This window comes from Phytophthora sojae (genome assembly GCF_000149755.1).
Source record: "Phytophthora sojae unplaced genomic scaffold PHYSOscaffold_1, whole genome shotgun sequence".
NCBI classification, from domain to species: Eukaryota; Oomycota; class Peronosporomycetes; order Peronosporales; family Peronosporaceae; genus Phytophthora; species Phytophthora sojae.
In genome coordinates this window covers 6696824-6719031 of record NW_009258115.1, presented here as the reverse complement: position 1 = coordinate 6719031, position 22208 = coordinate 6696824, and the positions used below count along the sequence as shown (strand labels likewise).

Here is a 22208-nt window from a genome sequence, read left to right as displayed (position 1 = left end):
GGAACTTCGTGCTCGTCTTGGTCCTCATGGGTCAAGCTTTGGCGACGAACACCGCTCTCTTTCGTACTATCAACAGGGCCGAAATTGCTGCTGGTACGCACTGATCGCTCCGACACGGGCTTTAACCGCGTACTTGTATTCATCCCTCGGTTCATCTATACTGTCTGCTGCTTGATGAATGAGGGCGGTAACCACGCCACCTGTCCGTTTTGATGCTAATTTGGGCTTTATTTCCGTAGTTCTCTAACTGCACTACAGCGCTGTGACGGGCGACACGCGCGGCTTTGATCGCTTTTCAAAGAGCTGGACACCTGCATTAAGCTCTTCGCGGAAAACGAGCGCGTTGACGGAGCGATGGATGAGAACGGCAGCCGTGAACTGGTTCAGTCTGTAAACGGAGAAGTCGCTCTTGCGAATATTCCGAGAAGTCAAGTACTTCCGCCACCGCTTCTCCAGGTTGAGCGACCTGGGTAAAGCTTCCAGTTGCCGGCCGCTAAGCTACACATGATAATAGTCTTTCAGTGTGAGCATACGAATAAAAAATATCACAGTAGGGTACCCACCTCGTCAATGACAAACTTGCCTATTCGCCGGGTGACATCGTTGAAAAACACCTTGTTGCCGCGATAGATAGGCACATCCAGATACGCTGCAAATAATTGGTTAGCTCATGCTCAGAAAACTACTCAAGTCTGATCTTACCAACAAAATCCTGGATTTCGTTTGACGTTGGTCGAAGCATTGTGCCAAGCCCCATTGGAGGCTCTAACGTAGTAAGAAAATAAGGCAACACGTGCCATTCCAGAAACCCCGTCGCCTCAGGATCCAACTTCGACCAGTTGTTGACAAAGGCTTCGTACTACATAAAACACGATCAGTGTCGTTAGATTCAGACATCAATTTGCTGAGAGAGCATAAATCAAAAGCATACGTGTTGTGGTAGTAGCACACCGTCTTCGCGGTCCTTTTCTTTTGCGAACCCCTCCAAAATCACTGCGATGAAGATGTTGAGGAGGATGAATGTCACCAGCAGCGTAAAGCTGTACAGATAAACGAAGGCCACAGGCGAGCCACACCCATTTAGCGGGATACAGTCGGCATCGCTGCTGATTCCACATGAATTTGGATCGTAGGGTGGATCAGATATGCAGTCCTCTTGGTTTGCAAGCTCGTACATCATATCATTCCACCTTTCACCAGTAGCGCAGCGAACCTACGGCACAGAAGAGTTAGTTAAAGTTGGTAGGTGTGCAGCTAAGCTTATGAATGACAATTCAACTAGTACCAGTGTGATCATCGCCTTTAGCAGCGATTGGAAGTTTGCCGTTGGGGTTATCAGCTCTCCAAACTTGACTTTTGCAAAAAGTTGCACCCCCATAGCAGCGTAAATGAAAAACACGAGAAAGAGGAGTCCACCGATATTGGCGAGCGATGGCAGGGTTATCAACAATGTGTTGAACAATTGTCGCAATGAAGGCGCCGAATGCACCAGCCGAAATAAACGCCCAACTCGGAAACTTCGCACGGTCGACGCAGCAGCACCAACCGAACTTCCCCCGAACATTTGGTAAATTACGCCAAAGAGAGCGCCAAGTACGACAATGAAGTCGAAAACATTCCAGCGGTCTTTCCAATAGTACTTGCCCAATCCGATGATCTTTAACACAGCCTCAAGAGCAAAAACGGCTGAAAAAAAGTAATTGAGGTAATTTAACCCGGCCTCGTACAGATCTTCTTCGCCGAAATAGTCCATTGCCATGAAAGCTGTGTTTAATAGGACACAGCCCGTGATCATGAGCTCAAGAGTTGGGCTAAGCGCGATGCGAAACAATGTACGCCGTGTCAAATTGAGTGGCGCTTTCAGCCTTCGAACAGGTCGCAGGTTTAGCATCGCTTCGTTAATATTCAGCCACTCGCGCTGAATATGTGAGAGCAAGTAGGTCCCATCGAGTTTTTCCTTCATTTTGTTAAAGTTCTCGATCACAACACCCACAAAAAGCTGCATGACGAAGAATGTTCCCACTAATATAAACGAGATGAAGAAAAAACTCCAGCGTTCGTGGTGATTCGGGATCGGCTGCATGTCGATTTGAGTCGCGTCCACACTGGTGAGCATGATCGTCACCCAGCCTTCGGTTGTAGTCATCTCAAAGAAGGTTTGGATCCCGTGGATCACGTTGTCAAAGTTCTGCGGGATCGTCTTGGTCCAGGTTGCTCCGAGGAGCTGGCACATGTCACGCGATGTCAGGCGCTCGCCACTAGAGAATACCCTTTGAACGATTTCAGCCGGAGAGTTGTCGAACCAATTCTGTTCTGCGATCGTCAGATTGGTCCAGGCTCGTGGCGAGACGATAAACTCTTGCTGGGCGGTGGTTAAGGCATCAAATACGTCGCCTTGGCAGCTGTAAAACGTCCCCTTGAGGTTACTGACAGCTAAGATGCTGAAAATTAGGAACACCAGCAAGCAGACCATGATGACGTTGACGATCTGAGGGATGGAAGCAATCAGCGAGCTCACCACCAGCTTGAGTCCAGGGTTCCGGTTGATCATTCGAAGTGGACGCAGTGCACGAAATGCTCGAAGAGTTTTCACGAATTTGAATTGGGAGCTCCCTTGAAACATGAAGAACGCCGCGACGGCAGTGATGGCAAAGTCCATAATGTTCCAACTGTTGCGAAGATAAGCTCCTTTGTGGAGGATGAACCCGTACGCGATGATCTTGATCACAACTTCAATCATGAATAATACCGTCAAAACCGAATCGAACCAAGAGAGGACAGTTGCCAGCAAACTATCAGGCGAGTTGAGCGGGTTGTCGATGGCAAGCTGAACCGTGCTGATGACGATCAACGCCAACGATAAATTATCAAACTGTGGATGCAGAAGGAGTCCATTCGCTGCCTTGCGAATGGGATTGTCCAGTGCAAGGATGAAAAGTGACCGATGTACACCCAGTCGGTTCTTGAGAAAAGAGGAGCTTCGATGGCCCGAGGCTGTTGCTCCGTGGTCATTGAAGATATTTGACGTGGGTGAGACCGCCTCTCGCCGACTCCGAGTTGCTGTAAGGTTGCTTCGACTTCGCGTTCTACTTCGACTCTCTTCGTTGCTGGAGCGATAATCAATCTCGCGCAGAGAAGACACGTCACGTCGAGAGGATTGCGTTGCTGGGGCTACTCGTGATCGACGTTTCAATGCTTCGCGCTCGGCGTCTCGTTCTTCATCATTCGATTCATCAAAATTCCCGAGTAAAATAGCAAGGAAAAGGTTCAACACGATAAAGTTTCCCAGCACAACCAGTGAGACGAAATATAGCACGGAAGACCAGCCAGACGAGCGCCAACCATCCAGCATTACCACGTTCCAATTTTCACCTGTAAGGATCTAAAGTTTATCGTGGTATTAGTATTTGTGTTCGAAAACAAGGCGACCATTTGCTCAGCAATACGCACCTGAAACACAGTGACCACAGACCAGAGCATCGTATCGAAATTGGCCCTTGGCACGTAAGCAGCCTCGTGATTCCGATCTACGGGGAAGCCGTACTCGTCGAATCGAAACCGGTTCGCGAACGTTTGCATCCCTATCAATGCGTAGATATACAAGAAAAGCAAGAATAACACGCAGAAGTTGCCAACTTCGTGAAGAGTACTAATCATCGTTGTCAAAAGTTTCTGTAGCGAAGGCCACGATCTAGTAAAATAAAAAAACACGAAATGACATTAGTGAAGATTCTGGTAAACTTCTAACTTTTTCATGATATACAGCACTTACCGTGCGAGTTTGAATAGTGCGAAAAGTCGGAAAGATCGTAGGCCTGAGAACGACGCTGTCTTGGACGTTGTACTTTGTTGATGGATAAACGTAGGCGGGGAAAGTATCATCTCCGTGGCGCTAACTACGATAACCATCGCGTCGAACAGGTTGTACCGATCTGCCACCCAGCCTTTCCAGCCAAGTCCAGAGACTTTGAGTAATGCCTCAATGATGAAGGCCAACGTAAGAGCAAAGTTAATCTTCTCCACTGTCTCGTTGAGTTTCTGGTCGATAGGGTACTGATCCAGGGACAAAATGATGGTGTTGAGCAAAATCAAAATCGTCTGAAGGACATTGAACAGCCAATGATTCACGATCACACCCGAAAGTATCTGCATGCGTGACGTTGCAATCCGATTGCTGGCAACTTTCGCTGCTCGTAATGCAAGTAAGGCGGCCTTCGCTTTCTTCTGTGCCTTTCTCTCCTCTGCTTCGATATAAGACGCTTCCGAGAAGTTATCCCAAATGACGGCCAGCGTCAAGTTCAGCATGAAAAACGAGCCGAGTATAATGAAAGATACGAAATAAACAACAGCAACCGTTCCGTATCCTGCGTCCTGGAGCATGTACATGATGTCACTCCTGAAATAATGTTAGTAACCAATCCATGTGAGCATAAGCCATCAGAACGTACCAGCCTTCGCGCGTAATGCACTGGAAAATAGCCAAGGATGCTGACCCAATATTATCAAAGTGCAGGAACCCCCAGTTGAGATCCGCGCTGTAGGTCGAGCTTTCAAGAATGCGGCGAACGATGGAGCGGTCTGGGTGGGTAAATCGAAAATTCCCATAAGCGTCGTAGTCGGATCCGCATGTCTGATGCAGCACGAGTAAAAGTAAGTTTGAAAGTTTCAGTTTTGAACAGGGCCATCCAGTGCAGTAAAAACACCTACCTGCCCATCTGGGCACAAGCGAGACTGAACGCTGCTGAGAGCACATGTCCGAGCTGGAGATTCCTCAGCAACAGGCCAAAAGCAGACCCGCGGGGTTTTCCAAGGAGACGTATCGTGAGACCAAGACCCGTTGATAGGAATTTGGGTGTTGTTATCATCCACACACGGAAAGAGCGAGTAGTTTGCGAGTGCCATAGTTTTGTAATCGTCGAATTGAGTGAACGTAACTTCAGGGTCCAAACGCAAAGGATACGGCGTAAGTCGACACCGGGGATGTAGCACGCCACTCCATAACTGCACTCCAATCACTCCGTACAAGAAAAATAGGAAACTGAGAAATGCTACGACAGTGAGCAGCTCGGGAATAGATTTGAGCAGGGCAGAAACAAGCTTTTTCATGCCTTTGGAACACATAACCTGCGTTAAATTTCCTTATATATGGAACATTGGCAAGAATTTCTTACCGGCAACAGCGTTCAAGCTCCGTAATGGGCGCAATACGCGAAATATCCGAAGCATCGAAACATTTGGAATACCCGGGATAACGGCTAAAATACTGTTAGGAACCAACACACAAGGCAGACGTTTAGTACGCGTTTCAACCATAACTTCTAGAGTAGACGTACCCAATAAATACTACTATAAAGTCCATCCAGTTCCACGGATCCATTAAATACGCGCCTTGTTCGCCAAACAATCCCATGGCGACGATCTTCATAGTGCACTCAATCGCGAACAGGACGGTGAAAACTCTGTCGGCCGAATTAACGATGGCGTTCCGAACCGACTGAGAGCTGTCCAGATCTCCCTGCGCGTCCACTTGGCTGTAATCGGCAATTGCGAGCATGACCGAGTTCGCAAGAATCAAGAAGAGTATAAACTGATCGAACCGTTTCCACGTGATGCACCATATCAACGCTTGTCGGAAGCGACTGCGTTCGTGGAAGAACCCCAGCGAGCATGGTGAAAACTGGACACTCGCAGCAAAAATATACAAACTCAGTTGAGATAAATGTCAAAGGTCTAGATAGACTATGGCCGGAATACTCACAAGGAAGCGCTTCCTATGTGCGAAAAAGTTGTAGCGGTTCGCAATGTCGCTCGAGCCGTCGTCTCCAGGGTAGCAGCCAGGCTGTGAACAAATGCAATGCCAATTGAATCAGTCCGTCTCTAGCCTCTAATATCCGACGTCTACAGCTGCTCACCGCCGAGTTGATGAGCGCCTGGAAGACGTCGTTCTTGGCGCCCGTGTCGGGCTCCGGCGGGCCGATCGGCTTCGAGTTGGTCCGCGCCAAGTTGCGCGCGCGGTGCGCGTGCGTATCCGTGCGGAACTTCTGCAGCAACAGCCCCGTCGTGGTGCCATGCACCGACCTGCTACGGTACCGCAGCGTCTCGGAGCTCATGGTGACTACGCTGCACTGCAGGGCAAGACAGCAAGGCTTTCGCGTCGGTCGTTTCGCCATCCACGTTGAAGTAGAAACCGCCCGAAACCGGTCAATACCGGTTGAACGGTCAGGTTTGTAGTTGCGTATTTATTTTAGCCAATCGCGTGGCTTCACGTGTCTGCCCACCCATCTCGCCAAACGTATCTTGGAGCCATTATCCTAACTGAGCTGCTCGGAGCAACTACTGTAGACCAAGGAGGATGCGAGGCGTGGCGCTGCTGGTGTGCGCGGCGGCGGCGAGCCTGCTGGCCGGCGTGCAGGGCATGTACTCGAGCGAGGACAGCGTGAAGGTGCTGGACCCGGAGAGCTTCCGCGAGCAGGTGCAGCAGGACTCGGGCGTGTGGCTCGTCAAGGCTCTGGCCCCGGAGTGGGAGCAGGCCGCGTCCCGACCTCAAGGGATCCGTCAAGGTGGCTGCCATTGAGGCGACGGCCAATGAGCAGAAGACGGCCGAGTACGGCATTGAAGGATTCCCGACCATTAAGGTGTTCGGACCCAACGCCATGGGCCCGTCCGACGCCGACGACTACCAGGACGAGCGCACTGCCGCTGCCATCACGGAGTTCGGTCTCGCGGCGCTGGATGTGATGGGCGGCGGCCTGCGGATCAAGGAGCTAATCTCGGAGGAGACCCTGACGGACTTCTGCGAGGGCAAGTCGAGCTGCGTCATCAGCGTGCTGCCGTACATTACGGAAGGCGGCAAGAGTGCGCGTGAGAGCTACATTAAGACGCTCGAGGAGGCGGCCAAGCTGGTGCGCGGCAAGCCGTTCAAGTTCGGATGGATGCAGGGTGGTGACCAGCTCGACTTCGAGAGCCGCTTCGAGCTGACGTTCGGATACCCGTCGCTGGTGGCCATCAACCTCGACCGCAAGCGCTATGTCGTGCAGCGCGGCGCCTTCACGGCCGAAGCTATTAGCGAGTTCCTGCAGGGCGTGATGCAGGGCCGCGAGTCGACCGTCGGCTTCGACAAGCTGCCGGAGATCAAGACGGTCAAGCCGAGGGATGGCAAGGACGTGCAGCTGGACGAGATCGAGGAGGACGAGGACGACGATATCATGAACGAGATTCTGGGCAACGCCGCCGACTAGGACGAGATTTAGATTTTGGAGTGCACATTTAGAAGAACTTTGCGTGCATTCATTCACTTGTGTCGAGCATTCGTAAGACAGTTTGACGACAAATCAAATGTAGCCATGTGATTGGCTAATATTATGCGTGGTGTCCCTTGGCCGGGCCGTCTGCGTCGCCGTCGTGGCATGCACCAGCAACGGATAGCCGTGCTGACGAGCAGAATCGGCAGCATGAACGTGTATTTGTTTCGTTTTCGATTTCGTAGTAATGTGAAGTGCATCACAGTTATTTGGCCTAACTAGCGACCTACTAAATGCCAGGTCCTTCAAATGAAAGTGTGCATTATACATATTTTATGAGGTCCGAGGAGCTCTTCCATGAAGCCGCGTAGTCGGCGTAAGTAGGGAGATGCCATGCCCTTCGGAGGACACGACGCGGATGGTACACGGAGAACTGAATTGTGCTTGAGCGTACATTGAATAGCAAACGAGTAGAATGTACGCTCGAGCACTCTCCAGAAACTAGTCAACAAAGCCGAAACGGAAACACTACGTAGATTCAAGCTTAGCAGACAGCAATAGACTGGCGCGGTTATAAGCGCTCTAGATTTCAGAATCGCTGCCTCTTATGCTACGTAACTAACCCCGTTATTGAAGGAAGGCTTGCCCGCATCATGATACGTACAATGCAACCTGACAGTACGAAAACTCCTACAATATTTCCCTCCTGACACTATTCCTGTTGTGTTTGGGCACGGCGCGGCGAGGAAGGGTGGAGGTTGAAAGCAGTTGAGGGGGCGAAGCTGGTGTAGTGTAGTGCCGTTGAGGTGATGCTTGGGGTTCGAGGCAAATTGAAAAGTGAGATTGAGACTTAGAGGTAAAGACAGCTATCACTGCGAGACTGGCTGGCAGCAGAGGAGCTCTGCTGTCGAATCTCGGGCCCCATACACTACAAGTAATAGATCTAGAGCGCCTACAGCGCACCTCTGAATCTTGTACTTCGGCGGTGCGAGTAATCCCGTGCCGGCCGCATCAGATTCGAGTGCTCGGTCAACGCATCCAGCTTCTCCGTTCGGACGGAGGCATTTTGTTCACAAAGAGAGATTCGCTTGCCTGTGGCAAGCTGCGAAAACGCAAGGAGTGCGGCGCAATCCTTACAATTCCTTACCATCCAGGCACTGAAAAGCTCTGGGCGTGGCATTTTAAGAGCAACAGGTCACAACAGCCTTAGCGCTAAGGCTTCACGCAACGCCTGGTGCGGCCGCCGTGGCTGCAGCTAGAATATCATCCTGTTGTCGACGGACCTACGCGCCATGCAACTGCGTCGTCTTGGCGAACAAAGGTGCACCAACACAGCCTGCATCCGCACCGCTGTCGTGGTTGAGTGGACCCGAGCATGTGCATGCAGCTCTGCACGTCAAGTAGAGCTTTTGACCAATAATATGGCGCAAACTGGTGTCCGACAAACTGTCTTACGTTTTGAGTGATAAAATACAATGTAGCCACTGGTATACTAAAATCAAGATGTAACCAAAATGCGTTGATTGCAAAACGTAAGACGCTTTGTCTTACGGTATGCTCTCTAGGGACCAGTATCGTCTTACGAAAGAGCATGAATCAGAATGGATGTGAGTCTCGTGTACGCAGTGGTGTTCAACGATATCTTCTTAGCGTTAAGACGCAAATAAATGATTCTCTTCATCACTGCTCAGAATAAAAGGCAACACTCAGGCGATCGACTCATACCCCCAACGTCTGTACGCAGTTGGTATCTTTGACTTGATGCGTCGTCTCCGGAACTCCATGATCCCTATCAATGATCCCAACACGCTACTAACTATAGTGAATGTAGCAGCGTTTAAGCACGTTTTTCCTTTCCCACAGAGAACAACGACTGCAGAGAAGACCAGGGCGAGTGCCATGAGAACCAATTCTCCATAGAAGTACCATCGAAGCCATCCTGGTCTGACATCATCAAGTATGCTGCATCAATATCATGATACAGAAGTTGTAGGGGCAGAATAACGCACTTACGCTTGTACTTGTTGACTTGTTCCGGCTCGTCAGGACATTCCACGAGCACATGGATGTCTCCTTCAACGCGCTCGAAGTAGTGGCCAAAGTATGCAACGTTGCTGAGGTCCATTGTCTCGTCCAGCAGCAGGTGTTCTTGCATGAGATTTTTGACTCGATCTGGAAATCTTTTCGCCTTGAGCGCCTTTATATCTTCGTCTCGCGAGTCCAGCCACTTGTTGCCCTCCCTCGCGAGGTACAGCTTCAGCAGATCTGCATCAAAGGAGATCAAGCCGGGCTTTTTCTCCTTGATCTTGTCCTTCAGATCTCCGACAGTCTCGTTGATGTCAATATCCACAGGAAAGACACTCCCGACGCCAACGACCGCGCAGTACAGCTTCACCATCATGTTTCTTTTTTTGTGGAATGGCAGAATTTCTTCTCTGAGCGCAATTATTCTGCAATTCATTTCGCAATTCATTATGCAATTCATTGTTGGGTTGTTCTCTTCAATCATCTAACATGAAAGAGAGAGATGTTCCCCAGTACTTTTAACTTAACATGTAAGTACTGTACTGTGGAGTGCTGTGTCCGGCATGAGTTGCTCCGTCGCCAAAGTCCCCATTGTTTTCTGCAAATCTAAACTAAACTTATAAACTACTTCGAAGTAAATGCGGCGGAGTTTCGGAGTTCGGAGTTCGGTGTCGGATAGGTCGGCCCCAACATATCGCATGAACCGTAAAATGAAAGACACGAAAAAAAATACACAACGGCAACGGTTCCGTATCCTGCGTCCTGGAGCATGTACATGATGTCACTCCTGAAACAATGTTAGTAACCAATCCATGTGAGCATAAGCCATCGGAACGTACCAGCCTTCGCGCGTAATGCACTGGAAAATAGCCAAGGATGCTGACCCAATATTATCAAAGTGCAGGAACCCCCAGTTGAGATCCGCGCTGTAGGTCGAGCTTTCAAGAATGCGGCGAACGATGGAGCGGTCTGGGTGGGTAAATCGAAAATTCCCATAAGCGTCGTAGTCGGATCCGCATGTCTGATGCAGCACGAGTAAAAGTAAGTTTGAAAGTTTCAGTTTTGAACAGGGCCATCCAGTGCAGTAAAAACACCTACCTGCCCATCTGGGCACAAGCGAGACTGAACGCTGCTGAGAGCACATGTCCGAGCTGGAGATTCCTCAGCAACAGGCCAAAAGCAGACCCGCGGGGTTTTCCAAGGAGACGTATCGTGAGACCAAGACCCGTTGACAGGAATTTGGGTGTTGTTATCATCCACACACGGAAAGAGCGAGTAGTTTGCGAGTGCCATAGTTTTGTAATCGTCGAATTGAGTGAACGTAACTTCAGGGTCCAAACGCAAAGGATACGGCGTAAGTCGACACCGGGGATGTAGCACGCCACTCCATAACTGCACTCCAATCACTCCGTACAAGAAAAATAGGAAACTGAGAAATGCTACGACAGTGAGCAGCTCGGGAATAGATTTGAGCAGGGCAGAAACAAGCTTTTTCATGCCTTTGGAACACATAACCTGCGTTAAATTTCCTTATATATGGAACATTGGCAAGAATTTCTTACCGGCAACAGCGTTCAAGCTCCGTAATGGGCGCAATACGCGAAATATCCGAAGCATCGAAACATTTGGAATACCCGGGATAACGGCTAAAATACTGTTAGGAACCAACACACAAGGCAGACGTTTAGTACGCGTTTCAACCATAACTTCTAGAGTAGACGTACCCAATAAATACTACTATAAAGTCCATCCAGTTCCACGGATCCATTAAATACGCGCCTTGTTCGCCAAACAATCCCATGGCGACGATCTTCATAGTGCACTCAATCGCGAACAGGACGGTGAAAACTCTGTCGGCCGAATTAACGATGGCGTTCCGAACCGACTGAGAGCTGTCCAGATCTCCCTGCGCGTCCACTTGGCTGTAATCGGCAATTGCGAGCATGACCGAGTTCGCAAGAATCAAGAAGAGTATAAACTGATCGAACCGTTTCCACGTGATGCACCATATCAACGCTTGTCGGAAGCGACTGCGTTCGTGGAAGAACCCCAGCGAGCATGGTGAAAACTGGACACTCGCAGCAAAAATATACAAACTCAGTTGAGATATGAAGTGGAGTGTCGGTGTCGGATAACACGTCCTAAAACGATTCCTAAAGTGTCCTAATTGTCCTAAAAAACTCTCGAAAATTACCGTGAGATGTCCTAAAACTCGTATAATCCTTCGTAACAGAATATAATAAATTACGTCCTACGAGCTGTCCTAAAACCTAGTTTTATGAATATTACGCGTTTTATTGGTAACCACAATGTTTGGTACGCGTAATTTGGAGCGTTCGCAACGTTATTTACGCGTAATTACGGGCTCATCCTAGCCACTCGTCGAATGTCAGACCCCACAGTGCAGTGCTGCCAGCAATTTCACTTTTTGCAGCCTAAGTGTGAGAGCCCAACCTTCTTGTCATGGACCACGGCGGGTATTCATTCTGCGTTAAGCGCACATGCCCGGAAACAAACACGATCTACTACAGCTGCAAGAAGTTTCGTGAGGGATGCAAGGCAAGACTGATTGTCCGAGGAGGAGCCGTCGTCGCCGAGAAGAGTGTGCACAGCTGTAAGGATGAGACCAAGCCAGAAGTGGTGGACGTGCGCAAGGAGATGAGAGTGGAGCTCCAGCGCTCTAGCATCACCAAGATGTCAACCCCACCGGCGGTCCTGTGGCAAGAGGTGTACGACGATCTCAAGCTTCGCTACGGCGGAGAAGGTATTGCGCTCAAGATCATCCCTGCGAAGCCGGCCGTCTCTATCATCAAGCACACGCGCAAGGATTGCTCTGGCGGTGATGTCTTTGAAGCCATTCTGACCCAAGCTGTTCGGTGCGTGAGTGACATGGATGCGAGGGCCTTTCTTCAGTTCAGCGTGGTCCACCCCACCGCCGCGGGCACCGGAATGCAACGTCTGATCGGACTGGCCCATCCCGACTTGGCTCGAATTCTACGGTACCCGAAGATCACGCTGTTCATTGACGGAACATTTGCGGTGGTTCCTAAGCCGTTCAGTCAGTGTCTGATTGTGATGGCTTTCGAGCCTTCTGTCGACCTCTACGTGCCTGTTTGCTATGTACTGGTGCAAGGCAAGTCCCAAGAAACGTACTGGCGGGTTCTCAACGAGCTCGTGATCCTGAGCAACCGCCAGCTGGAGCCCGAACATGTCACGTGTGCCTTTGAGTCCGCCCTTATCAACGCTGTGCTGGAGCAATTTCCGACTGCGAACCTCGTTGGGTGCCTGTTCCACTGGAAACAGGCCCTCCGTCGGAAAATGCTTGAGCTGCGGCTACCCGAAGACCAAATCAAGGACGCTCTCAGCCCAAGAAAGCTCGACACTCTCACGGTTATCCCGGAGGACCAAATCGCTGAAAAGGTGCGGACTATTTTTTGGGGTGACCAATTTTTTGTGTCTGACCTATTCTGATAAATGGCTGCATTGTAGGGTGTGAGGTACGTGAGGAGTATTGTCGACGAGACCGGCGCGAAAACAAAATGGAATACTTTTTGGAAGTATTTCCTCAAGACCTGGACGCAGCGATTTGATGTCACGACCTGGAACGTTCATGAAATGGTGCGGTGCGGTGTTGACATCGTTAACCGCACCAACAATCCGCTGGAAAAGTACAATCGTGACTTCGCGTCGCGAGTGGGTACACACCCTAGCCTGCTTACCTTCATTGAAGGCACCAAGCAAGAAGCAGCCCGCTATCTCCAGCGCATTGACGACATCAAGAAGGGACTCCAGACGGCTCCGCAGCATGCTCCGCCAGTAGTGCCAGGCATCCCAGCTGGCTATGCAGACTTTAAGTAGGATAGTACGGTGTTCAGACGCTGATAATGCAGTCCTGCTTCAACGAGAGCCCTTGCTAACGAGTTGCCAAAACATTTCATTTGTCCTAATAGGACAGCTCCCAGTTATAGTCAACAAAGTGTCCTAATTGGACAACTGCCAGTTCTAGGCAGTTAAGTGTCCTAGTAGGACAGCTCTCGGTTATTACTCGACTAAGTGTCCTAATAGGACAGATCCTCATTTAGGTGAATTGTTGTTGTCCTATTAGGACAGATTTCGGTAAGTGAATCGTGGCTGTCCTATTAGGACAGCTCCTAACCAGCCCGTTCGTCCTAAAACGAGCTGTGTTGTCCTAATTTTTGGTACCGTTTATGAGCAAACTGCAAGTAATATACCGCATTTTTTAGGACAATAGGACATCTTAGGACGTCTATTAGGACGTGATATCTTTTACCGGAGTGTCCTCTTGGTGCTGCTCACACAGAGATGGAAGCAACGACAACACTCAGCTGGGCGGCAAAAGCCACCTTGTTGGTCGTGTGTATATTCTCAACTGAGGCCTAGATTCTTCTCTTTCACCTTTTGTCTTACTCCAACTGCAAGTAGTATAGTGGGGATCAGTATAATCCGCAACAGCCCCACCTACGGATTCCCATCAACTTGCATCTCCAAATCTTGCCCTTGGCAATGATCCCATTGCAGCTCTGTGTTTTTCAAATGCCGGACGTGTCAATGGCTTTGTAAAAGCATCGGCCACGTTATCAACTCCTGGCACCCGAAGCACGTCAATTTCCTTCAAATCGATGCGCTCACGCACGAAGTGGTGGCGCACATCGATGTGCTTGGTCCGAGAATGAAACACAGGGTTGCTGGCAAGCTTCTTTGCACTTTCGTTGTCAACAAAGACTTGGGATGGCTGAATTTGCTGCACCTGCAGCTCCTTCAGCATTTGGCGCAAGTGCACCACCTCCTGCACTAGTAGACTAAGAGCCATATATTCGGCCTCGGTCGTGTGCAGCGCGACGGTCTTCTCCGTCTGGCTGCTCCACGAAATGATGCACCCACAAAATTGAGTCACGTAGCCTGCAACAGACTTTCGATCATCAACTCGATTTGCAAAATCCGCATCTGCGTATGCTCTCAGATGATCATCCAGCTTTTGATCTGACCACGCTAGGCCACCAAGCTGGGCCCCCAGTCCGCTGTGTCTTTCAGGTAGCGCAATCCACGTTTTGCAGCTCTCCAATGCAACAGACCTGGGTTTTCTAAGAACTGACTGCACTCTCTAACTAGGTAGGCCAGATCGGGCCGGGTACCGAGCATCAGGTACATCAGGCTGCCAACCACAGCACGATATGGCTTCGATCTCATCAGTTGCCTTTCATCGTTTTCGGTCGGACACATGGCCTTGCTCAGCTTCAGATCCGCCGTGCTCGGCGTCTTGCAGCCATTGCAGTCCTGCATGTTGAACCGCTTGAGCACGGTCTCGGCATACTTCTGCTAACCAATGAACATCGTTCTCTCGGCCCGGTTCCGCGTGATCTCCCAGCCTAGAATGTAGTGTAACTCCCCGAGATCCTTCATCGCAAACCGGTCCTCGAACATCTTCTTCATCTTGTTGATGAGCTCCATCGACGGAGCAAACAAAATCAGATCATCAACATAGAGAGGGATGAAGACCAACTGCCCATCAATTACTTTAACAGCCACGCAGGCCTCCGACTGCAGCATCGTGAAGCCCTGCTCCTCCAAGAACGACTTGAGCAGCTGAAACCACACTCTGGGCGCCTGCTTCAAGCCGTACAGGCTCTTCTTCAATCTGCACACCCAGTCCTCTTTGCCTTTCACTTTGTAGCCTTCAGGCTGCTCCATATAGACCTCCACGTCAATCGCCCCATTCAAGAAAGCAGTAGTGACATCCATCTGATGCACTTCATAATCCCAGACAGCCGCCAGTGTCAAGAGAACACGCAGTGTCTCCAGCCTCACAACAGGCGAGTACACCTCTAGGTGGTCGATACCATAAATCTGCATGAAGCCCTTGATCACGAGCCTCGCTTTGAATCTTTCGATCTCTCCGTTCGCTAGATACTTGACGCGAAAGATCCAGCGATTCTGCAGCACTTTCATGTGCTTCTCACGCGGCACCAACTCCCAGGTATCGTTCTTCATCAACGAATCAAACTCATCATCAGCTGCATTTTTTCATTGCAATGAGTGCTCACTCTCCATAGCGTCACCGAAAGTATTTGGCTCTTCAAACTCGCCAGTACTCATGCAACAATAGTCCTCCCACCATGCAAGGATCAACTCGTTCGCCATAGCACGTTGCGACTCAGCTCGTGCTTTCCTCCATCCAGCAGGCAACGAGTTCACATCATCATCTGGATTTGTATTTTCGTAGGCAATGTAGACGTAGTCACCGAGCCACGTGGGCGGTTTACTTACCCGACCGCTCCGTGTCACTGGAGGGTCTTTAGGGCGAGTGCCTCTCGGGCCTGTGTACTCACGAAGTGCTGTGCAAGGAGGCGTTAATAGACGCCCCACACTCGCAGCATCACTCGACACTTGGCTGTCCGAGTCGGCCCGCTCAGCAGCCGATGACCTGCTGTCCACCTCTTCCACCTCTTGACTCCCTGGTAGAGCCCTCGTCTCGTCAGCAGCCGGTCCCTTGTGCCGCCCACTGCTGCGTTTCCTCTTTCTCCTTCTTTTGGAATTGCCTGGCACGCACTCACCTCGCAGGTGGTCTGCCTCATGTCCATTGACACGTTCCTCATCACGTTCTGCCACCTTGCTAGAACGATCACATCCAGATGCTGTAGAGCTCACTCCACGTCCTTCATCTCGTTCTGCCACCTTGCTAGAACGTCCACTTTCAAACACCGCAAACCGCACTCTCTTTGGTCGAGGCGCTGCGGCATCACCACCGGGGCCTCTCTTCTTGGACCCACATGCCCCATCTGACCGGACATCTTGCTCAACTGCCCCACCTGGTCGGTCATCACATCGGGTGTCATCAGCCCCACCAGTCCGATAATCACCTCCGTCTCTGGAGTCGCTGGCCCTACCAGTCCAGCAATCTCCATCATCACGATAACTACCTCCATCATTTGAGTCATCATGCATTTCATCCAGCATTGGCTCAATGTCATCCTCTACTGATCGATCAACGCCTAAATATTCCTTACCGGAGGCTGCACTTGGCGTTGATGCCGAGTCCATGAGCAATCGACCAGCTTTATTCTCATAGAACACGACAGTATGGCTGTAGAATGCCTTGTTGGTCTTGCTATCGAGCAAGCGATAGCCTCGCTTCTCTCGCGAATATCCAACGAAGACCGCCTCCCGTGCTTTCGCCTGCATCTTCCGTCTCTCCACCTTGTCGATGTACGACAGGACGGCGCAGCCGAACGTCCGCAACTTCTCATAAGCAGGAGTCTGACGGTGCCATACTGCATACGGTACCTCCATGCCTCAAACCGAGCTTGGTATAATGTTCACGGAGTATGCAGCTGTCATCGCTGCCTCACCCCACATTGCTTCAGGCAGGTCGAAGTGCACGAGCATGCATCGCATTCTCTCCGTAATGGTGCGGACCATTCTCTCCGCGACACCATTTTGCTCCGGAGTATGCTTGATGCTGCTGTCAAACTCCATACCATACTTCGTGTCACACGTACTTTGCAGCTTCTTGAACTCCTTTGCATTGTCTGACCTTAGCGCTTTCATTCTGACATGCTGCTGCGTCTTGACGCGTTGATAGTACTCCTCAAACTTCTGGTACACTTCCGAACGATGCTCCAGAAGATACACGGTGACAAACCGACTCGCATCATCAACGAACACGGCAAAGTACCGTTTACCACCGTAGGAGTGCTCTGCATACGGACCCCAAGCGTTCACATGGACCTTGTCGCCAACTAACCACTCGCGGGTCTGTGTCCGAGACTTCTTCATGCTCTTCCTCGTAAGTTTCCCCTTCACACAGGTCTCGCAATTGAAACGCACCGGGATACGCAAGTTCACATGTGGCAACGGCCACTGATCATGGCTGAACAGCGCATTAAACGCGTTCTTGCCAGGGTGCCCCAATCTTGAATGCCACAGCTCCAAACTACTCACTCGAGCTGGTAGCGCCACCATGGCTACCTCTTGGGGTCTCTCCAACTTCAAGCGATAGAGATTGGTATAATCAACTTGAGCGGTAGTCACACCAGCCTGTAAGATAACGTCAGCGCGATCTGCCTCATCAAAGTGTACCTTCACACGATCACGTTCAGGCAGATATTGGTTCAGTTGCCGTCGCACAGAATAGAGACTGCACTGCAGCTCTGGAGCATAACGAACTCCTCGCAGCGTCAGTGAGCACCTCCCACCAGTAGTCTCCAGCTCTTTAACCACAGTACCAATACCCTCAACACCCAGCGAGTTCTTTCCTCCAACTCGAATCCGGGCGCTAAGAGGCGTGAACTCCATGATATCAGTGAGCTGGTTCGAAATATGACTCGATGCACCAGAGTCCAGGTACCAGTTATCATGGGCTTTGTCTGCGACCGGCTTTTTCATTTTCATCACTTGAAGAATAACATACGCGCTGTCATCACTTTCATTAGCGTAGCTACTCGTTTCAGCAGCCTTAGCACTCTTTCCACTCATCTTCACACGCTTCTGAGCTTGGGTGCTGCTGCGATCCTCGGCTGGAGGTCGCTTGCCAAGAAACGGGCAATCAATCACATGATGCCCTGCTTCATGGCAGTGATAACAAGCACCACCTGGCTTTTGTCCGCTGCCGGCTTGGCCACGTCCAGCTCCACGTCCACCACCTTGGCTCCCGCGACTGCCAGAACCATGTCCACCACCGGAACCGCGCCCGTGTCCTCCAGATCGACCACCACGTCCACGGCCGCGACCACGTCCTCGACCTCTTCCTCCACCAGCAAAGAACGCCTTTTCTTCATCATCATTGTCCTTGGCGCCCTCTGCTTTCCGACCTTGGCGATGGTCGTAAGCCATCTCCAATGCGAGTTCAAGTTGTTCATAATTAGGAGGATCATCAGCATTTTGGGGCTTGTGACTGGCGAGAAACGTCTGTACAACATGATCATATTCGCGCGGCAGAGATCCAATCAATAGTGCTGGCTTTACATACTCGTCCACAGGACGCCCGACTCCAGCAATGGTCTCCATCAGCCGACGCATCTCGCTCAGGTGATCTGGCACATTGCCGTTGGGAGCGAGCCGTAGCCGACTGAGCTTGGCCCTCTCCTCAGCGTACTTCAGGTACGTATTGCCCATAAATCTCTTTTCAGGCGCTCCATGACACGAAACGGGGTGGGTTCATACTTCACAGTCTGCATTATGTTATTCGTCATCGCGTCGTAGATGATCTCCTTGGCGTGGGCCATCTCGCTCGTCCACGTCGCGTGCGTCTCCGCCTCCTTGCTCTCGTCCGGCTCGGGCAAGTCCTCCTTGCAGTACTTCCACGGCTTCTTCCTCTCCAGCTTAAGCTTCACTCTCTCGTGCCAGACCTCGTAGTGCTTGCCGTCAAACGGCGGGATCGTCCTCTTCTCCTCGTGTGACTCCTTGGGCGTCTTCTTCTGCTCCGCCATGACGTCCTAGTTGCTGTGCTCCCCTCACGTGAGCCTTGGGCTCATAACCTGAAGTGAAGTGTCCTCTTGGTGCTGCTCACACAGAAATGAAAGCAACGACAACACTCAGCTGGGCGGCAAAAGCCACCTTGTTGGTCGTGTGTATATTATCAACTGAGGCCTAGATTCTTCTCTTTCACCTTTTGTCTTACTCCAACTGCAAGTAGTATAGTGGGGATCAGTATAATCCGCAACAAGATAAATGTCAAAGGTCTAGATAGACTATGGCCGGAATACTCACAAGGAAGCGCTTCCTATGTGCGAAAAAGTTGTAGCGGTTCGCAATGTCGCTCGAGCCGTCGTCTCCAGGGTAGCAGCCAGGCTGTGAACAAATGCAATGCCAATTGAATCAGTCCGTCTCTAGCCTCTAATATCCGACGTCTACAGCTGCTCACCGCCGAGTTGATGAGCGCCTGGAAGACGTCGTTCTTGGCGCCCGTGTCGGGCTCCGGCGGGCCGATCGGCTTCGAGTTGGTCCGCGCCAAGTTGCGCGCGCGGTGCGCGTGCGTATCCGTGCGGAACTTCTGCAGCAACAGCCCCGTCGTGGTGCCATGCACCGACCTGCTACGGTACCGCAGCGTCTCGGAGCTCATGGTGACTACGCTGCACTGCAGGGCAAGACAGCAAGGCTTTCGCGTCGGTCGTTTCGCCATCCACGTTGAAGTAGAAACCGCCCGAAACCGGTCAATACCGGTTGAACGGTCAGGTTTGTAGTTTGCGTATTTATTTTAGCCAATCGCGTGGCTTCACGTGTCTGCCCACCCATCTCGCCAAACGTATCTTGGAGCCATTATCCTAACTGAGCTGCTCGGAGCAACTACTGTAGACCAAGGAGGATGCGAGGCGTGGCGCTGCTGGTGTGCGCGGCGGCGGCGAGCCTGCTGGCCGGCGTGCAGGGCATGTACTCGAGCGAGGACAGCGTGAAGGTGCTGGACCCGGAGAGCTTCCGCGAGCAGGTGCAGCAGGACTCGGGCGTGTGGCTCGTGGAGTTCTACGCGCCATGGTGCGGCCACTGCAAGCAGCTGGCGCCCGAGTACAAGAAGGCGGCCAAGGCGCTGGAGGGCGTCGTGAACGTGGCGGCCATCGACTGCCAGGAGCACGAGGAGTTCGTGCAGGAGTTCGCGGTGCGCGGCTTCCCCACCATCAAGATCTTCGGCGAGGACAAGACCAAGCCCACGACGTTCAGCGGCGACCGCACGGCCAAGGGCCTCGTGGACGCGGCGCTCACGGCCTCCCGCCGCGTGGTCAAGGCGCGTCTGTCGGACGGCTCGGAGAAGAAGAAGAAGAAGCCCAAGCCGCAGCAGCAGAAGAAGAAGTCGCCCAGCGGCAAGAGCGCAGTCATCACGCTCACGGACGACACGTTCGACGACACGGTGCTCAACAGCGGAGACATCTGGCTCGTGGAGTTCTACGCGCCGTGGTGCGGCCACTGCAAGCAGCTCGCCCCGGAGTGGGAGCAGGCCGCGTCGGACCTCAAGGGATCCGTCAAGGTGGCTGCCATTGAGGCGACGGCCAATGAGCAGAAGACGGCCGAGTACGGCATTGAAGGATTCCCGACCATTAAGGTGTTCGGACCCAACGCCATGGGCCCGTCCGACGCCGACGACTACCAGGGCGAGCGCACTGCCGCTGCCATCACGGAGTTCGGTCTCGCGGCGCTGGATGTGATGGGCGGCGGCCTGCGGATCAAGGAGCTAATCTCGGAGGAGACCCTGACGGACTTCTGCGAGGGCAAGTCGAGCTGCGTCATCAGCGTGCTGCCGCACATTACGGAAGGCGGCAAGAGTGCGCGTGAGAGCTACATTAAGACGCTCGAGGAGGCGGCCAAGCTGGTGCGCGGCAAGCCGTTCAAGTTCGGATGGATGCAGGGTGGTGACCAGCTCGACTTCGAGAGCCGCTTCGAGCTGACGTTCGGATACCCGTCGCTGGTGGCCATCAACCTCGACCGCAAGCGCTATGTGGTGCAGCGCGGCGCCTTCACGGCCGAAGCTATCAGCGAGTTCCTGCAGGGCGTGATGCAGGGCCGCGAGTCGACCGTCGGCTTCGACAAGCTGCCGGAGATCAAGACGGTCAAGCCGTGGGATGGCAAGGACGTGCAGCTGGACGAGATCGAGGAGGACGAGGACGACGATATCATGAACGAGATTCTGGGCAACGCCGCCGACAAGGACGAGCTTTAGGTTTGGAGTGCACATTTAGAAGAACGTTGCGTGCATTCCCATACGTACCTAATCAAACTTTCGGTTGCACTCTCTACCCCTCTTGCTTTTGAGAATTGCTGTTTGAAGTCGTGAGATCTGTTGGATCACAGCTCAACTTCTACATGCAAGCTAACGCGCGGCTGGTCCTTCTGGGGTATTGTCCTTCTGATACTGGTCAACCGTCGACGCGAAGACAAATTTGTCCCCCATGATCATACCATGTGGGCAGTCTCCGTAAAGACGAAGGAGGCCGTACCAACAAGCTGTGCCCACCAGGCGAGAGCTGTAGACGAAGGCCCCAGAATTGTCCTGCATGGCCAAATCAGCTGTAGCCTGCTGGTTGCAAGTCCAACCTCTCGAAGAGACCATGCGGTAGCAGGACAACATGACTTCAAGGTGTGCGGCCCAACAACTACAGTACAGTACATACCGGCACGCGACGCAATGCTTGACTCGTGCCCTGCGGAGCTGGTTAGTACCTGCCAGCACGCTGTGCACGGGGACCTCGCAAGACCAGCCAGCGGACGTCGTGTTCGTCGACGTACGCACCAACGTCACGCCCGCAAAGCGTTTCTCTGCGACCGTGTTTACCAAGCAGAAACACCACCGCAGCCAAAGCTGAGCTGGAGCAGCAAATGCACGCCGCCTACTCAAAAGCTAGCAAGCCTTCCGCCTTTAGAATAGGTCAACTACTGCCCATGTAGACGTCTTCTTTATTGCCGCTCGGAAAGAACCGCGAGACGCAGCGCCTAGATGAAGTGGAGCAAGCGCACGCGCCCCACGTTGAAGTGCGCCAGACATGCGACGTGTCGCTTCGTCGACCGGCGGACACCCGCGGCAATGAAAATCCACACGCGGTGCAGCAAGTTGCTGACAAAGGGGCTTGCCGCAAGCACCGCTGGGCATCCAACGGCGCCGCCGCAAACATCGCGGCCTCGACGCCTCGACGCCTCGACGCCTCGACGCCTCGACGCCTCGAACGCACATTCACGTCGCACTGGCGTTCGGCATACAAAGCGCCATATGAACGCCCGCAGCAGATCCCGATGAGTCGAAGATTCGTCAGCCGACCAATCGCAGGTCGGTGCGACGCTATTTCAGCCAATCCGCGCGCTGTCCACGCCAGCCATGTGCTAGTTCTTTGTCTCCGCGCTGCTTGGTTCTGCTTGCGGTTCAAGCCGCCGCCGAGTTCCTCAGTCTTCATTTCGCCGTCAAGCCCCAGCGCTCCACTAGCCCCAGCTTCCCCTCAAGCCCCC

The 22208-nt window shown here is 52.2% G+C and overlaps 7 protein-coding genes across 7 annotated transcripts; 3 read left to right on the top strand and 4 right to left on the bottom strand.

Moving 5' to 3' along the window:
* Positions 1-252: 252 nt before the first annotated feature.
* Positions 253-5425, bottom strand: PHYSODRAFT_467180 (hypothetical protein; the record flags this gene model as incomplete). The annotated part of the gene is made up of 11 exons (XM_009517535.1): positions 253-498; positions 564-649; positions 703-859; positions 932-1213; positions 1286-3382; positions 3451-3691; positions 3773-4396; positions 4449-4630; positions 4708-5108; positions 5172-5263; positions 5334-5425. 11 exons carry the CDS (start codon positions 5423-5425, stop codon positions 253-255), a joined length of 4500 nt encoding a protein of 1499 aa, XP_009515830.1.
* A 927-nt stretch (positions 5426-6352) lies between these two features.
* On the top strand, positions 6353-7361 carry PHYSODRAFT_343884 (hypothetical protein; the record flags this gene model as incomplete). The annotated part of the gene is made up of 2 exons (XM_009517534.1): positions 6353-6499; positions 6549-7361. 2 exons carry the CDS (start codon positions 6353-6355, stop codon positions 7236-7238), a joined length of 837 nt encoding a protein of 278 aa, XP_009515829.1. The 3' UTR covers positions 7239-7361.
* Positions 7362-8947: 1586 nt separating this feature from the next.
* PHYSODRAFT_466920 (hypothetical protein) lies at positions 8948-9639 on the bottom strand (the record flags this gene model as incomplete). Its single annotated transcript, XM_009517533.1, has 2 exons — positions 8948-9185; positions 9251-9639. The coding sequence occupies 2 exons, from the start codon at positions 9637-9639 to the stop codon at positions 8948-8950; spliced, it is 627 nt and encodes a 208-aa protein (XP_009515828.1).
* A 408-nt stretch (positions 9640-10047) lies between these two features.
* On the bottom strand, positions 10048-11211 carry PHYSODRAFT_294084 (hypothetical protein; the record flags this gene model as incomplete). Its single annotated transcript, XM_009517532.1, has 4 exons — positions 10048-10287; positions 10365-10765; positions 10829-10920; positions 10991-11211. The coding sequence occupies 4 exons, from the start codon at positions 11209-11211 to the stop codon at positions 10048-10050; spliced, it is 954 nt and encodes a 317-aa protein (XP_009515827.1).
* A 1130-nt stretch (positions 11212-12341) lies between these two features.
* On the top strand, positions 12342-13124 carry PHYSODRAFT_473980 (hypothetical protein; the record flags this gene model as incomplete). Its single annotated transcript, XM_009517531.1, has 2 exons — positions 12342-12686; positions 12756-13124. 2 exons carry the CDS (start codon positions 12342-12344, stop codon positions 13122-13124), a joined length of 714 nt encoding a protein of 237 aa, XP_009515826.1.
* Positions 13125-17833: 4709 nt separating this feature from the next.
* PHYSODRAFT_260389 (hypothetical protein) lies at positions 17834-19344 on the bottom strand (the record flags this gene model as incomplete). Its single annotated transcript, XM_009517530.1, has 5 exons — positions 17834-18116; positions 18253-18402; positions 18447-18718; positions 18993-19073; positions 19147-19344. 5 exons carry the CDS (start codon positions 19342-19344, stop codon positions 17834-17836), a joined length of 984 nt encoding a protein of 327 aa, XP_009515825.1.
* Positions 19345-19587: 243 nt separating this feature from the next.
* Positions 19588-21002, top strand: PHYSODRAFT_552293 (hypothetical protein; the record flags this gene model as incomplete). Its single annotated transcript, XM_009517529.1, has 1 exon — positions 19588-21002. The coding sequence occupies one exon, from the start codon at positions 19588-19590 to the stop codon at positions 20929-20931; it is 1344 nt and encodes a 447-aa protein (XP_009515824.1). The 3' UTR covers positions 20932-21002.
* Positions 21003-22208: the final 1206 nt, after the last annotated feature.